At 46.5% G+C, this 17,631-nt stretch overlaps 2 protein-coding genes across 8 annotated transcripts in view; one reads left to right on the top strand and one right to left on the bottom strand.

Moving 5' to 3' along the window:
- inaE (inactivation no afterpotential E) overlaps positions 1–17,631 on the top strand; it is a 177,346-nt gene that overhangs the window by 50,605 nt on the left and 109,110 nt on the right. The gene's annotated exons all lie outside the window — the stretch shown is intronic.
- Positions 8,720–15,684, bottom strand: LOC144103950 (uncharacterized). The gene is made up of 5 exons (XM_077636674.1): positions 15,290–15,684; positions 13,628–13,782; positions 12,376–12,458; positions 10,729–10,818; positions 8,720–9,356 (listed from the first exon to the last, which is right to left on the bottom strand). The coding sequence occupies exons 1-5, from the start codon at positions 15,554–15,556 to the stop codon at positions 9,199–9,201; spliced, it is 753 nt and encodes a 250-aa protein (XP_077492800.1). The 5' UTR covers positions 15,557–15,684; the 3' UTR covers positions 8,720–9,198.

The following is a 17,631-nucleotide window of genomic DNA, read 5'->3' as shown; positions in this document are numbered from 1 at the left end:
TGAAACGTGTCCATCTTTTGCAAAGGAGAGTGTCGAGTGTGGTTTTTCAAGAGCAACAGCAGGATATAGCTGCGTAACTGTGCTGAGCGTGCATATATTATTTAAATATCGCTATTAGTGCAAAGCATGAGACAAGATCAATCTGTCTTTGCTTAAACAGGCGTCACATTCGTATTTACTTGCGCCGTTCGGCTCTCAAGATTCTCCTTCTCAATAACGCTGAAAAGCGGCAAGTGGCATATTCGTTGCAGAGCAGGTTGCGCGGCAGCCAAAGATGCTAATATAAGCGGCGATTGTACATAATAACAAGAAAGACAGGGAGCGAAACATTTCGAGTGCACTGATATATGAGCGCGGTTGATCCGTAGTACTGCCTGCTTTTCGTCGCGTGCTCTAATATAGCTTTACGCCTAAATGTACAATAATTGGCGGGAATTGGCGCGTTGATGACGCAGCTTGACGGCACGCTTGACGAAAACGATTTTTCTCCCGGAGTGTATTTACACAGTGTGAGAATTGGTACTAAAATCGAATGCCACTCAAGAAAGAAGAGGTAAATGCCTCTCAAAAGATGCCTTCCAGCCAAGTGTGTCGAATGGTTGTCATTATCTTGGGGTTAATCTCGTTGCACCTGCTACAGTGACATCCCAGAGGACTGGCAGGAGCAAGACGATTAACTGTGGATTAGTCGCATTAACCGCGACTTCATGCAAAATCAGTCGAAGCCAATGGCTGTAGGGCATCCTTTGAGAGGTATTTGGCACTTATTGAGTTGAATCTCGCAATAGCTGGAGGAGCGAACGAAGAAATTCGCCTTAGTTCGCCTGCTGTGCATCGTGCTAACCACTTCTCGATTTCGATGCCAGCCAGATGAGCCGGTTTCGGCTTATCAAGTCCTCTCCTACCGCCACTTCTTATGCTCTCATCTGTTATCTTTTGCCTTCCCGCCAGCTCCGCGGCTCCCCACCTGCAGTGAGAGGGAAAGAGCATCCTATCACGAGAGGGAAACTGCGGAAAAAGATTGCAGAAATTTTTGTTGTCTTTTTAGTTGCTAAAAAGCGCTTCGCTTTTCGAGGAGCACATGCCAGCCATGCCGATGGCTGGCGCCATGATGTAAACTAACGCTTTACTTATGCGGCTCAAGTACGCGACGAGGAAACGAACAGAGGCGTCTCATTGCCAAGCGAGCGATGTTGCCAGCCATTGAAATGAAGAAGCTACCGCAGTGCTACCAAAAAAAAATGCCGGTGGTTTAGCTCTGGTTAAACCTGGAGTGAAGCGATAGCTACAGCTGACCGAGTGGAACTTGCTCAGTCGAATTGCAAAGTCAGTCTTTCGCCGCTCCGTTTCGCTGGGCGTTCCTGCATCTTCGTCCCACTTGACACGGCGCATGCGTGCAGCTGTGGCAGCTTGGTTTCGCCGGCGCGCCGCGCCGCCGGCAGCAACAGCTGCTCCGCACCTCGTGGGTGGTCGCGTGACCAACCAGGTAACGAGCCACGTGATCAGCCGCGGCACCGCGCCGCCGGCAGCTGCTCCGCACCACGTGACCAACCACGTGACAGCGTGGCGGCGCAGCCACGGGGTGGCGGCGCCGGCACGCTGAAGGCTCGCAGTGATACCGTAATGTAGCTATCGCTACAAAACGAGGGGTGCGGCAGCCTTTCGCAGTGTTTCGTTTCCTTCCTCAAGAAGAATTGTTCACGAATCAAGATAACGGTGCTAAACATTGAACCTTGATCTCCCGCTATGTGGAACAAGATTTCATGTGCAGTCGCCATGTAAATGCGGTGTCGCGAGAAGCGGGCTGTTCAAAATAGATTTTTGTAGCGATAGCTACATTACGGTAGCATTTGGAGCCTTCAGCGTGGCGGCGTCGCCACCCTGTGGCGCGCCGCCACGCTGTCACGTGCTTGGTCACGTGGTGCGGAACAGCTGCCGGCGGCGCGGCGCCGTGGCTGATCATGTGGTTGGTCACGTGACCAAGTTCCACCCGGGCAGCTGTAGGTATCGCGTCACTCCAGGTTTAACCAAAGCTAAACCACCGCAAATTTTTTTCATTCAATCATACACCTCTTAACTGCACCTCCCTACCTGCTTTTCTTGAAGCCGGTTTACTGAAACTACTTCCCTGCCTTTAAAGCCATGCTCCGTATATTGTATACAAGTACAGACACTTCATTATTGAAATACAGGCATGAGTGAGCATACCCGTGCTTTAACAAGTATGCTGCGACCAGCTGAAGGGGTTAACTAGCTCATAGCGGAAAGCTGCAATTCTCATTGATGGTCTCGCAAAAAGTTTCGCAACGGTACTGATACCCTTCCTAAAAAACCCATTTCTAAACGAGCTTTGTCCGCTTACATTACCCATTAAACCGACTGCGTTTTGCGCCCTTCAGATTAATACCAGGTTTACTTTCGAGATTGTTCGTCCGATTCGTGCTTTACTTTTTGTCGGCAGCGAAGAGAGGATTGCAGTCAGTGTTAAGACAGGAGCCAGTTGGTTCTGCATCTTCGGTACTGCGCGCTACACCACCTTCCAGTTTTAGTGCGCAGTAACCAAGACGGGAAAGAATAAAGTTGTTACAGCCATGTTGGTTTCAACATGCTGCTTTTAATTCTCATTAACACCCGCCTTTGTATTCCATATTGCCCTCCTTCCCTTCACAATGTGATTTGTATCAGGCGTGATGCCTTTTACCCGGAAGGACATTCAACCTTTCCTTAAGCAGATACCCCTCTTTATAATATGCGCTCCCAACGGGCGCTGGAGTAGTGCCCTGGTTTGATAGCTTTTAGCTTTGCCTGACTAGCGTTATTCAGCTTTCAAAACTAGCCTAGCTTGACATCCGGCAATAAATATTCTTCTTGTACTGAGTAGCTGCTTTGCACTTTCAAACCTTATTAACGCTCGTTTAGCGATTAGTTCAGTGGCATGCATGACTAAGTTTTGACGTCACCTTTTTGTTCGTGCATGCCTAATGATACCTCCTCTTGTAATGCTAATTAATCCTTGATGAAGAAAACTGAAGGTCCTGGTGACGACGTGAATCTGCTTGCAATCTGTGGTCAACACGATCATTTTGTCAACACGGACCCTTTTATTTTGATTCTGCCAGAACAAAAAGGTGGTGCGATGACCACATTGCTCCGTTCTCTTTGCGGTGTTACACACTGCGCTACGGTGTAATGTCGACAGATTTCAGCTCTACTTAAAAGGTACGAGTATTTCCAACTGGTCGCATCAGTCAAGCACAACACAACAAAAATCTTCTTATTTCAGATTCTTTCGCGATCATTAATGCCGTGCTCAAGTCAGTCCTCGCGTCTTAGAAGTGTACTTAATGTAGTTCAGTCTCATTAAACGTGAATGTTTAGACAGGGCGAGCTAAGTAGCTACCGATTTGCATTTAATAATGTTCGCAAGGGGCGCTGCTTTCTAAGAAGCATCCCATTATACAGATGTTTGTATGAGATCATGCAGAACCTTCCTGTGCCTTTCAAGTGCTTGCTATCCTATTTTTCAATCTCTTGAATTTGATTTCTTTGAACAAAGATTTTTACAAAGAAATGAGGTTGATTCTCTGGAGCAGATTTCCAACATGATCATCTCGTTACTATGTAAATAACAGAAATAAACAGATATAACTCCAAAGCTTCGAGCTGGCCTCTCTCGTGCATAATTGACAGCGATCATTGTAACCCATCTGCCAGCAGTGGGCCAGTCCTAAGCACATACGACTGAAAACTATTTGGTGGCATCAGTTTCGAATGTCCGCTTCGAGATTCGACTGTCTCCTGTTGAGACTTCGCGTAGACTAACTGTGGTGGCGCCGCCTTAGAACTCAGTAGCAAAGCAGCGAAGTCGTCCTGCAGCTTTTATTTCTTCACTATATATCCTTTTTTGTGCTGAGCAATACATCTGAATGCTGCAGGTGGCGTGGCAGTCTGCAATACACCGAATTTTGACCCGGTTGGAGTGTCGAATTTCGATACTGTTCATTCGGTGGTTCGTAGCTGGTTTACAACCCCAGAGGTCTATATTACAATAGCGCTACCCCAGAGAGCACATTGTCGACAACGTCCTAACCTCCTATCCAATGGCACTTCCATGTTCCCCATGGCTCAAGCCCACTTCTATAATAATCTTACTGACTAGCGATTGAGCAAAAAAGCTTTAATCCAATTGCGTTAAAGCTCCCATTCTACAGAAAACCCAGCATCGTTGGCGGCGTCGCATTCGTCGTCGTTGGCGGCGTTGTGAGCGGAAAAGCAGATGGCCCACCTGCCAACTAGTTCATGTGACTTTGATAAGTCATCAACACCTGCTCACCGCGGCAGGTGGAAGCCTGTCCACCGGATTTTCAGCAAACTGCCTGCCGCGACAGGCTGACGTAAAAATAATGATCGGTTGTTTGAGATTGCTCGCGAAGAGCAATCTGTGTCTCACAAACCCCACCGGTGGCTGTGTTTGTAACAGCCACATGTTAGCCAGTGGCGCATCGCTTAACCGATGCACCACTGCGCCAGGAGTTGTGTGAGGACTCCCGACGATCTATGAATCCAAAGTAGAGACGACTATATTGTTACGTAGGCAGAACCTTGGCGGCAGAGGAGTACTTTCGCAGATGTAATCTTTAATGCTATTGCATTATGTGGTTATGGCGCTCGGCTGCTGGCTCGAAAGACACGGGTTCGATCCCGACCGCGGCGGTCTAATTTCAATGGAGATGAAAATCTAGAGGCCCATGTGCTGTGCGATGTCAGTGCACATTAAAGAACCCCAGTTGGTCGAAATTTCCGGCGCCCTTCACTGCGGCGTCCCTCATAGCCTGAAACCATAATATTCCTTAAGGACTTTGTTTCTTCATGCTTACAGAGCAGGTGCCGAACGTCGAAATCAGCGGCCGGCGTGAACCTATGATGGTTCTGGCTCCTATTGTTGTCGGTCATCCACAAGATGTGACCTTCGTTCCTAGCCTAGCTTCGTTTAGTGGTCCGTTCCTTGAGACCTTCGTCCTTGCGTATGTTCACAGCAGGTGGCGGACGTTCACATCGATAGCCAATGTTGAACAGGCGAAGCATTCTTTGGGTCCTGCATTTTCTTCAAAGGCCCATCGGCACGATATGGACGGGGTAGAAACCACCGCAACCTTTATTCTTCTTAGGGACACCTCTTCCACACAGGCTACCTGCTCCTCGAAATAGGCCATCCTCTCCCATTGCAGGCTCTCAACTATTATTAGGTTTTGGCAACCTACTTCCTCTTCAGCAGATATGAGGTTGGCGAAGCTCTTGAGGTAGCGGGGAGTGTACAGCATAAAGGGAAAGTGGAAAAATAAAAAGGACACTGGGAATGTTCTTTCTTCTTTTTTTCTTCAAGTGTTTGGCGCTGTTGTACGCACATTCCTTTCATCTGGGTACCTTCGCTGCCGTTTTTCTGCCCGAAGGCTCCAGTGTTCGACGCCAGCGTTCTGCGGTCCCCGCGGTTGGCGTGGCTGACTGGGAGCTGCGGGCGACTCAGCTTTCCGAGTCACGACGCCTTCTTTCGACGTGACGTAGGCGTACCGCGTGAAGAGAACCGCACCTGGCCCTAACGAAGGCACTTATGGCCTGGCTTGCTACAGGGCGCTCCTATTTTTGTTTATTTTTATTCTCTCGATGTACATTCCCGCGGAAGGAGAGTGTAGGGCGGTGTCTGGAGGAGCAAATGCTCCTTTCTTTCAGTGAAACGTGCCAGAGGAGGGATTTTTTCTTTCCTTTTATTTCCTATCGCATATTCACCGAGACGCACCTTGTAGCCCGGGGAAATGGTAGGCGCCATCGCTGTCATACGAGACGTGCTATCCCGGAGAGGCGATACATCATATATATCGCGTCTGTCAGCCAGAGGACGTTGCTCCTGCGTGTCCGCGGGGTAGTTCTCGTTTGTCCATTTTTCTGCTGCTGGCAGGAATTCAGGTCCCAGAGTAAAGGGCCTGGCACTAAGAAAACCGTCCGTGTGATAAATATGAAGCCCATAAAATGAAAGTGAACGGTACACGATATTGCCTAGTAGCAGGGTGGGCAATCGGGCGAGAAGACACGAGGATGCATGGAGAGCGAAGTTTTTTTTTTTTTTTTCAGGTGGGAGGCATACAAACCAGCGATGGTACTAAAGCAAAGCGGTTCGCTGGTGGCGATTACAGTATGCCTACTAGAGAGCCGTCAGGATCAAAGTGACAACCACTTTCAGCCGCACCCTCTTTAAAGGCGATTGAGTACTTTCCTGATAACGCTCCTAAACTGCCGTGAAGAGTGCCGAACGTCGAACATGTCGCGTATTATGACGTTCGTTTCAAATTGAAGTGGGCGCGTTTCATTTGGTAAACAACGATTGATAACGTCTGCAGAGTGCGTGGGTAAGGAAATAATATGATAAATCAGCGCTGAGTTGCTTCTCGGCAATGTGTACAATATTTCGCATCCAACGATATGCGTAGCGTGCGACTATATGGAATACGAAGCACTGACTTGTCGCCTGAATCCATGAAGTCAATGCACCCAAGTTGACCTCTTGATGGACATTGTACTTATGTGCGTGTTAACTCTACACGGCAAGGGGCGCTCAACAAATGTTTAGGCCTGGCATAAAAACCAAAATTCTGCGACAAAAAAAAGTATTGTTTTTCATTGCAGCCGCCCCGACGAGAACTCATTCCACGCTTCTGTTTCCAATTGGTTATGATCTGTGAAGACAGGAAACTTCAAGCGCACCTCTGAAAATAATTTCTAAAGGCCTTTTATAGCTCATCGTCATCGGGAATTCGGTGCCTTCAAAGTTGTTTCCTCAACCTTAAGGTTCGACTGCAGTCCAGGGAACTACACAGGTAGGATTGAACCGCTCGCTTCAATACTACCTGTGTAGTTCCCTTGTGTATGCACATTTATAAGGATAAATGACATTATGCGACCGAGAAAAACACCATGTGTAAAAGATCCTGTGAGTAGGCTTTGTGGCTGGCGATTTACAGCAAGCAATTTCGTACAACGTCTTGCGCTTAAAGCGAAGTCTGGGAGGGAGGGGGATTGTCATGAAGCAACAAGAATTTACTTCGAAATTTCTCGTCGCATTTCATTGAAGGTCTTACGAAACTGAATACACAGTTTGATTACTTGATGGTGGTGTTCTCTCTGAGTAGATCTCAACTTCGACGCCACGTTTGACCCCTTACCTCACTTCAGACACTGCCTCCGAGCGAACGTTTACGTGGCGGAAAGCAAGGTCTAATGCAAGAGGGAAGCCAATGGGGTCGTGATAATTACGTATAAAGAGCTACTTAAACTCACGCAACATTGCAGGAAAAATTGTACATTGCGTCATAATTAGACTTGAAGATTAATTAACTGCCGGATATATTGATTAAAAAGATTGGTTCGTTTATTGGGTTCAACATCCCAAAACAGCTAGGGCTATGAGAGACGCCGTAGTGAAGGGCTCCGGAAATTTCGACCGTCTGGGGTTCTTTAACTTGCACTGACATCGCACAGTACACGGGCCTCTAGCATTTCGCCTCCATCAAAATTCGACCACCACCCGTCCGGGATCGAACCCGCGTCTTTCGGGTCAGCAGCTGAGCGCCATAACCACTGCACCACCGCAGCGGCTGATAAAAAAGAATGTGTGGATTATGCTTGACGGCTTCTGAAAAAAGCGCTAGTCCCGAGGTTCCTAAATTAGCTCTAGAGGCCGGACTTCGTTTAAATTTCTTTTTCTTTGCGTCGAAAACTTTAAGCAGTTTGTCATATGGTGGATTCCAATCGCAGGCCCGGAGCGGTCTGCACGCTCTGTGACAGAGCGCCTGAATCCGGCGCAGAGCGCGCGACCTGAAATTGCGATTGGAGTACACTCGCTCTGGCCAGAGCATGCAGGCCAGAGCATGTAGGGCGCCGCTAGCGCCGCTGAATAAGAACGTCACGCAAACTTCCGGTCGGATCCGCCGATTTCGGCGGAGCAGTCCCGACTGCTCCACGGAGCAATCTCGGCTCGGCAACCGCTCCCTGTCTACGATTGGAAGACTCGATCCGTGCCTCAGATCTGCGTTTGGAATACAGTTGCTCCGAAAAGAGCAGGAAACGTTGCTCCAGACGTGCTCCAACTCTGCGTTTGGAAGTCACCAATAGTTACTCATGTGGAGCAGTGGCTTTGTGCCTTTAGGTGCAGAATATATATAGACGGCGAATAGTGCGTGTCTTCAGGAAAACGAAGCGGTGCATCGCCTTTTTATTTCGTAACAGAGAGAAAAAAAAGAAACTGGCAACGCCACCTACCTACCACTTGTTTGCAATATTTGGCTTGCGGTAATTTCGCGTGTCGTCCATTACGTGTGCCCATTCGCATTGTGGTCAGGAAGACGGGTAACAGGTACCACCGTTTTATTGTGAGCATTTTCCTGGAATCGTATTTCCTGCAATTACCAGCGCATTAGGAATATCGGGGAGCAAAATACGATGCCTTATGTATTTTCGGGTACCGATGCTGCTTAAGCCATATTTCGGGTCATTTGCCCCACGAAAACTACTTTCCGTTATTATTCATGGTTTTACAACCAGTTTTGGGGTTGTTAATTTCAAACGTCCTGTGGTGGGATCGCCCGTTGCAACACACTAGACGACGCCCTTAGTTATCCAAGGCAAGAGCCTCGGCTTCAGTCATGAGTGAGAGAATAAGACGCATTACTTTATGTAATTCGTGACGACTTCAGTTCACTTGCTTTAATACCCTAAAGATCCTCGTTAGAGGGTGTTACATAAGTTAATATTATAATGTTATTCCTCAGCCATAAATTCAGCACACAGCTATGCATTTGGTTTTTGCCTGGTGCTTCTTGAAGGGCGATGTTCCTTGTACAGCGCACCGAGCAGGCAGTAACTCAGGTATCTGGCGTAGTGGCAGTGTGCGTACAGTCCCTGCCAAAGGTACTTCAGAGGAAACGTGCTGCAGAGGAGGGTCCACCTTCTGTGCTCCGAAGCAACCGCTCGCTCCGCACTGAAAATGAGGGGCAGCAATATTTCTCTGCAGAGCTTTGAAACGCGCCGCTGAGCCCACATTTGCAGCTCCCATGTTTCGCCGGGACTGTACGCACAGATACGGGGGTTCGCGTGTTCTCCATGGCACCTCTCTTGGCCATTGTAGCGATACCCTTGTCGCCTGGCAGTTCAAAGTTCCCTATGCCGTGGGGTCACGTCCGGAAGGTTCCTGCAGATGGGTTCGTACACCTGGACGCTCTTCTTTCCGCAGCTGGCTTTGTATATCTTGTCGCATTCCTCGGGTATGCCGTTGTCGATGGCTGACTCCGGCTGGACGAGCTGACAACCTGCCGCGGGGGCGGAAAATTCGTAAAAAATTAAGCTTCTGGACGTTTTAAGCAGGAACTCTAAGGACAAGTGTACCTGTATCGATGGATTACCATGTTTTCATGTCTAACATACTTGGACAAAAACTTCGAATATTGAAAAATTGTAATGTACTCTTATGGAAATATTGAAGTTAATGGTCCATTCTTCGAATGTGTAGCAGAATATTTCTTTTAAATTTTTTCCGTCGCTCGCATCGAGCAGTTATGAGTGTCATGAAAACCAATGGGGAATGTATTTGACGACGGCAATAAGGTGAATAGCAAAAAAAAATCAACCTTGCTCACGGCAGATCTACGGATATATTGATTTATGTATTGAAATCCTACAATATATCAAAATATTTCGTTCCTGGAGCTTTTTCTGTTCAAAGCAGCTTTTGTCCAGAATTGTTTGGTATGCATGCAAGAGAGGACTTTCACTGAAAAGTCCAAAAAATTAAATAGGGTGTCACACCCGCTAAGCATTTCTTCGAGTGACTGCAAAAAATTAATTTTTCATTTGTAAATCAAACTTTCCTGTGTATAAATATGCGTCTGTTGCTGCTGAAGAAACATCAGTATACTCAGGAATGGCCATAAAATAAAGTTTTACTGTGAACAAAACCTGCATGGAGCTATTCTCAGTATCCCTGTAAGCTGTACGGTGAACACTGAGTCTTATGAGGTCATACTGAGCACGTCTGTCAACTCTTGAAGAGGTGTCGCGACCATATATGACGCGTTACTTTTTAAGCCTCCATTATGTATAAGCACGACAAGTGAGTATATGAAGTAGTACTCTCCTCGTGTAAAAAGGAATTGGGCCATCTTTTACAATTTAATGGTTTACATATCAGCAATTTTCACAATTGTTTCAAGTGAGCGTATGCGTTCATGTTCCCTTTCTTTGCTCCATAATTCTAACGGTCATCCGTATCACCAGCTCATCTAGATTAAAGTACTTTCCATTGTGTTTTATACCCGTGCCTGTTTTAAATCCGGTTTCGCAATGTCACACTTTGCCTAAATCCCTTACCGGACACCCCCAGAGTACGGTATTTAGTTCCATAATCATACACATTCCTCCACATGTTAAAGTGAAATTTCATAAAATTTTAATTGCCGCAGTGTAAATCCGTGCCTACGAAATCGACGCCGTCCCAAATTAGCGGCTCGTTCATGAAGAAAAAGTGCGTTAATTATGTCAATAAAGAAGGTAGGAGTGATAAAAAGTTTACTGCAGACTTTTTAACCGTGTTGCTCAATATACAGCGGAAAATATAGTTAGCACTGGTCAGCGTCATATCTCGCGTTAGCGCGCTTAGCTAAATAGATCGGTGACGTAACTTGCCCTTGTGGCCTTTCCCCAGGTCCTCAACGAGGATTGCGCAAGTTTTCTCGGGACTGATGTACATAAGCTTGCGTTCCCTTCTAGGTTGGTCTGCAAAGAGAATGAAGTCAATATTAAAGTTCTTTTCTTTTTTTTTTTGTCTCACGGGCTTGATATTCCAAGCTCATTTTAATCGAGAAGTGCTTTCCACGTCTTACACGCAAAGGTTGTAACAACACTTTCGCACCCAAACATAGCGGCAACACGTCTGCAATCGCCATGCATATCTTATACGGTTGAACACCAACGATGCCTTCGAAGAAGTATGTCTGTTGGCTGCTGCCTGCTTAAAATTTATTCGCCTCAGAAGAAGGAACCAATTCGGTCCTGAAACGTACAGACTCTCCCTTTTCTCGAAATCGTGTCAGCCGCTAGAGTGTGTCCTGATTGCCTCCCGAGCGCACGAATATATGCCACGACTGTTCGTGCAGTTCTCGTGGTGAATTATGTTCGCTGCTCAATACGGTAGCTTATTCGAAGGCGGCACAAAGGCCGAAGAGTTCACACTAATCTGCCAGGGCACTGCAGTTGGTGTTTATCTTACTGAAACCATTTTCATGCTGACTCGGCATTTATTTACTATTTTTTTGCCCCGTTTGTGCATGGAACGGAGCTCGCAGAACTTAGCGCCGCGCCTCCGGGCGCTGTTGAGCGAACCAGAATTTTGGATATCGAATACCCGCTTAAGAGGCTTTACGGGACACGTGTCATGTTCGGCATATAAAAGAAAACGTCAACAAGTGGCCTGCACCTCTTCCCTCAGCGAATATTTGCTGTTTGCGTCAGGGGACGGGGAGGTGATAGCGACAGGGGCAATGTTGAAAAATGTCTAGTGTCTCGTGCCAATTTAATCACCCCTGAGGGAGGGGTTATGTGATTCCAGAAATGTTGGGAATTTGTGGGCACCTCACTGCTATTTGTCATAGTTTAAACCTAACCCTAACTTGGAAGTTAGGGATGGATTTGTGGGAATAGACTTTTCCCGGCATAGGGCGTATTCAGGATGATGATGATGGTGATAATGATGATTTGAAGGTGGTCCTCAGGGGCAGATGAAGCTGTATCATCCATTCCGTGCTTTCCTGTATTTCCGCAATGTCACAGCAACGATTACATTAGTATATGGGTTTTTCATTGACTGCACTGTATCACTTTTGTGTCCCCTACTTTCCTTCTCTTCGTGAAGCGTAGTGAACCGTAGCCATTTCCTGGCTAACTTCCCCGCATTCTCTGATCGTCCTGCCCTTCTTGCAACTTATCTGCAGTGCAGATGGCTGTGATCATTGCGTTCAATATAGGAATTCGAGATTCACAGTCGGCTGCTGCAAGCAACCTGGCTCAGCATCCGGCCAGCCCCTTTCTCGCCGCTAAATGCATATATGTATGGGATCGATTACTCGGGTACGATTTCGGTGAGATGCGCTGGAAGTACAAAACATCTAGCTACGGAGTACGAATTTTTCTTAAGAGGAACAAAAAAACATTTGAATGACTGGTTGACTGGCTTACCGCCCGACCGACCTACTGATTTATTTATTTATTTATTTATTTATTTATTTATTTATTTATTTATTTATTTATTTATTTATTTATTTAAAGCAGTGTTACCTAGGCCGTGCTGGTACCTGACAGCGTTGTACTCCTTGTGAACCCCAGTCTTGCTGATGGTGAAGATGACTCTCACTGCTATCCTGCACGAGGAAGAAAGGAGGCGTTGCATAAGTACAGCCGTACCGATACGTTTGCGCTGCCTGTATAGCGATAGCGTTCCTTCAGGCTGTCGTCGATGCCCCGTAACTTCCAGAAGTATGCGAGACAACTTTTTCTGCACATTTTCTACACGTTTTGACAGTAATGTTTCGCAGGTCCCACCAAGCATATATAAGAGTTAAACCAAACCAATTGCAAAAACTTAGCAATATGTTCATACCCCCCTCCCCCTTCAAGCAGGATCCGAGCTAGCCTGTAGGTCTTTCCGTCGAGGTTAATACCTTCGGTCCCACTTTGGTCAGCCTGCTGCATAAACCCCTTTGTTCTGTTTTATTTCGCCGATCATGGACCATCGCCTATCTTAGGCAACCGCAATTCCAGTTGAATGCATTTCTGGATGGTGTAATGTCAAGCAAATATTCGCGTTCTGGCCTCGTTTCCGCCATGTTGTTGCTGAAAATGTACTTAGCTCGTCAGATCATTGGTTTCCCTGACTCCGCTGATTGCCTTCTCGTTATCTTGTCATCCACGATTTCATTCTAACATCGTTTCAATACATAAAAAACGCAGAGCACGACCTGGGAGGCTTGCGATGTATGTCACGTACTCTACTCGTCAACAACTTTGCCTGGCAGTGAAAGGAATGCTAGAAGGGCGGACCGTCCGTAACTGTGTGATTTTGCCAAAGAGTTCGGCTGTACGGCGGTCAGCCTGGCTATAGTATTTTCTAGGTGCTATAGCCCGGCCGCCTGACGTGTTGCTCTCCCCGCGGTAACTTCCTTCCTTTGCAGGAGCACTTGGCGCCATCTTTTGAAGCTTCTTGTAACTAGACGTGCTAGCAAATTTGTCGTAATCAAGAAGACTGTTTTTACTTTGACTTTCAACGTTCAATCTTCGGAGCTCTGTTAGAAATATCCTTATATAACGAATATTAACTATATGCCATGTTTTATGAATAAAGCAATAACTGCACGCCTGGACTAGACTCAGTTGTTTTGGAAGAAGAGAGGCTGTGAATCGGCTCCCTAGCTTTCGCTCCACTGCCAAAAAAGTTGTCGGGGAGTATGTCTGCTGCCGAAGCCGCTTCTGTGACAATAAGCGCGGAAGAAATAAAAGCAAAGAAGGAGTAGAATTGAAAGTCATCACTTACAAGTCGTTGACAATCTTGTACTGGCGTGCGCGTAAGGTGTACCAGTAGTCTTTGTCGTTGATTTTCCGTTCTCTCTGAGCAGACTCACACGTTTCGCCTCGCCCTAAGTTGAAGTCGCGCTTGATCACGTATATCCTTTCCTCAATATTCATGAACTGTTTGAGAGAGAGAGGCACGGTGTGTAAGACAACGAGGCATGCTGGAAGTCAGCCCACAACTTTCGAACTAATCAAATCTGTTTGAATGCATTAGAACGTGTTGTTTATTCAAGAAGTGGGCAGACAGCTGACAAGTATAGAATAAACGCTGTCAATAAGCTCGTCTTGTCTTTCGCAGTCGAATACACTATTAAACGATATGAATAAGGCAAGAAAAGAAGCAACGTAGGAAGGATGAAAGGAAGCAAATAGGTAAAGGAAGAGGGAATGGAGTACGAAATGAAAACGAATTCGCGAATTGCGGAGGGAAATAGAGCAGGAAGAAAGGGAAAGTGGGAAAGGAATGAGTAAGGAAATTGCAAAAGACGGTAAGGCATCACAGAAAGGAAGAAGGAAGGCGTTGAAAAATGAAATGGGCAATAGAATGAAGAGGGAAGTTTGTAAGAAAGAAGGCAGGAGAGAAGAGAAGAAGGGTAAATTTGGAAACGGACGCGGAAGTAAATTGGAAATATAAGAAAATGGAATAGGGAAATAAGTAAACGAATGGGTAAGAAAATTGTAGGAAGGAATCAGGGAAGAAGGAATGAAATAAGGAAGGAAATAAAGCAGCACAAATAATTGAAGAGCTGCTCTCAGGCAAACGTACTACGCTTGAATGCATTGTCTCGTACTGTGAACTGCGGCTCAGTATGCATGTGCAATGAAGGAAAGTAGCATGCCTTGGAATCTTAACCAACACTATCTTATTATAGCGTAACTATATAGGCAGCCACGTAAACGTTGTTTCGTGTCCTACGAGATAATCAATTAAAAGCAAACAGCCGTATCATGCTTCGCCGAGCAGCGCGCCGTATAAAAAGAAAGAAAAGCCTTGCAACAGGATCACAAACGTGAACATCTTAACCGCTAACGCCGTGGTCGTGATGCAGGAGCACCTGATTGGCTGCATAAAGCTGCAACGTGGTCAACTACAGGACTAGTGTTTTAATGGGTCCCAGTTTTAAACGCCTGTGTGCTACTGGCCGAGTAGTATAACATAGTTATATTGGTACCACAAAAAAACACTCTTTAAGCAGTGTGCCCGTGAAGCAAGAGAATTAGATGGTCTATTCAATGCCGAATTCGCTAGAGTCATGTTTCAGAGATAGTCAACAGAAAATTTAATATAGTCGGATACAACTCAAGAACGAAGCGGCTTTTCCCCGACAAAAGACCCCCCCCCTCTCTCCCCCCGCCCTCTATCCAGTGGTGCCCGCCGATTCTCGCGAGCCTGCTAGCGTGATGATGCCGAGAGCGGCTTGACAATGCAGGCAGGAGGCTATGCTTGACTATGGAAGGAAGGGACCATCCCCTTTAATCAACCACTCCCCGCATTGTCGCGTTAGCAGGGTAATGATAATCGGCCGACACCATTGGCTGGAAGGTTGTACTTTGAAGGCGAAAAGCCGCTTGGTCCTTGAGTTGTATCTGACTAGAATGCCTTGTTTTGCAATACGAGACTCACGTCTTCCATATGCTGTCGCTCCCGGTGTTTGGGGTCATCTTCGTAAGGAGTCAATTCCTGGCTACCACCGTCCGGAGTTGGGGTTCCAGGCGATGGCGTCTCATTCTCCCGAGCCTTTGAAGCGGCTCCTTGCGGCGAACTAGGCTGGCTTTTATCCGAATCAGGAGATCCGCCAGCTTTCGAAGGTGCCTTTGCGTCTTGGGCGTTTAACTCTGTCCATGTCGCGAAGAGCAACAACCAAATAGTAAGCAAGCCGGGCTTGGACATCTCTGTTCCCTTTGTTCGCGGCCAGTGTTTGATAGCACTCAAGAAGAGGAACTCCTCGATTGCTCTTCTGCCGGTATATAAACCTTCCGCAGACAGCTGTCGACGTGGCGTCACTTCCACTAAGTGCTTTCGACGTCAACACTCGTTTCGCAGAGAAACGTGGCTCTTGAAAAAAAAAGCGTTTCTTGAGATTTTTCAGAAGCAGCAACGGCAGTGCGTAATTTTGTAGAGCGGAAATACATTACCATTTCTCCCATAGCGTTTTGTAAAGGAGGACACGGAATCAATCACTCCTCTCCGAATGCGTCTGACGTTTCTGTCGTGCATGCCGCTCCGCTCTCAGCATAACTTGTGGTCGGCATGTCTTTAGATACAAGCGCGTGTAAAATCTTCCTACGGCACGATGGCCATAGTCGCCAAGCGTGCGGCATAAAGCGACGTTTGTATATAGCACGAGGACAAAAAGGAATTATAGACCAGTGCATCTTGGGATGAATCTGCTGCCCTCCGCCACATGAATGAGCTCCAAGTAATCCTTTATTAGATGTACGGTGGAGAGGAATATTTGCGAATAAAATTCAAGTTCAGGTCAAGTTACCAACACTCTAAGCAGAACAGAGTAAAAAGGCAGTAAGTGGTCCTATAGCGCACATCCTTTTATAGAATGGTGCGCACTAGAGGACAGCTTACACCCTTCTTACTCCACATAGGCGGATTGGTGTTTAGAGTGAAGAGTAACGAAAGAACTATAGTCGTGAAATTACTGGTCAAGATGAGGAAAATAAGAATCACTTTGATAGTGTTAATGGAACTATTGTGTGTTTTATGTCCAACACAGCTCAGAAATAATTATAGTAAAGTTATTCTTTAAAATTTCTTTCTGGGTGGGATGGTGCTTTCTGAGTGTAAGAAATATAACTGCATCTATGAAACATAAGAGCGCTAACACATGCATCCACAGAACGAGAGAAGATTGACGAGACACAATCGCTTATGTCTCGCAAATTATTTCTCGTTCTGTGAGTGCATGTGTTGACACTATCGTATTTGTCAGAAAGTTCTTCGCAGTGCAAAATATTTATTTTCTGCGAATTACACCACAAAGGCTGATCTGTGCGGTCGGTGAAATGGGTGCTTTCGTACTGGTTACTGTCCCTGCTGTTTTTACGGTCCTCAAGACTGATCTCAAAGGCAGTTCCTGATTGCACACTGTAAGCACCACAAACACAGGAACGCGGTAACACCGTGCTGAGATTTATTTTGGCAATAAATACCGATACACATTTATTCCTCCACCGAGCCCTTGTAGCACTGCACGGAACTTCGGTATGACATTTGTCATGCCTTATACATCAAGACAGCGGCAAAGCAGCTGTTGGCATAGAAAAATCTGCCAGCGCCACTAGCAAAGTACTACATCATCTCCAATTAGAAGCGAGTGACGGTAGCTGCAACTTTCATTTTATTTTTGTTTTTTATTCTTTACTTATATGCGCATATTTAAGCACGGCTTCAATTATTCCGAGCTGCTCTGATGGAATTCCGCACTTTGAAGCATGAAGCACAAATCTACTAATTATGTATAACCTATTCTCTGAGCACTCTGTACGTGTGGTGGAGTTTTAATTATGTTCTTCAGTGGCATCGCTACAAGAGACCATTAAGCAAGTGCAGCAGAAGTACACGTGTCTTAAAGTGGAGGCGCTGGAGCCAGTTACCGAAGCCCAACCGGCACAATTACAACCGCGACGAGAAAATAAGAGAAAAAATAAAGCTATTGCTCGTAAAAGCGCCTCTGTACGTTTAGCCTTGCGGTTATGCGATTTTTAGTGACACCTGGCTTAGTACGAAGTGCTGACGCCAGTTGGAGCGCTGATTAACTCTGGGCAGGGGTATGAATGTGTGGTGCTGTTTATGCCCCTACACACGCACTAGCGCAGGTGTAAGGTCCAGATAATTACTTTTTGCGGAGAACGTTTAGCAGTCATGTGCAGTAAGTAGCCTCTCATTGGGGGAGTCATGCGGGTAAGGGACGATGGGCAAGGGGGAGTGGGGAGGAAGGGAGGCGTGCGCAG

Source organism: Amblyomma americanum, chromosome 9, assembly GCF_052857255.1.
Source record: "Amblyomma americanum isolate KBUSLIRL-KWMA chromosome 9, ASM5285725v1, whole genome shotgun sequence".
NCBI lineage: Eukaryota > Metazoa > Arthropoda > Arachnida > Ixodida > Ixodidae > Amblyomma > Amblyomma americanum.
The sequence above is the reverse complement of the archived record's forward strand: the minus strand, read 5'-3'. Positions and strand labels throughout refer to the sequence as shown.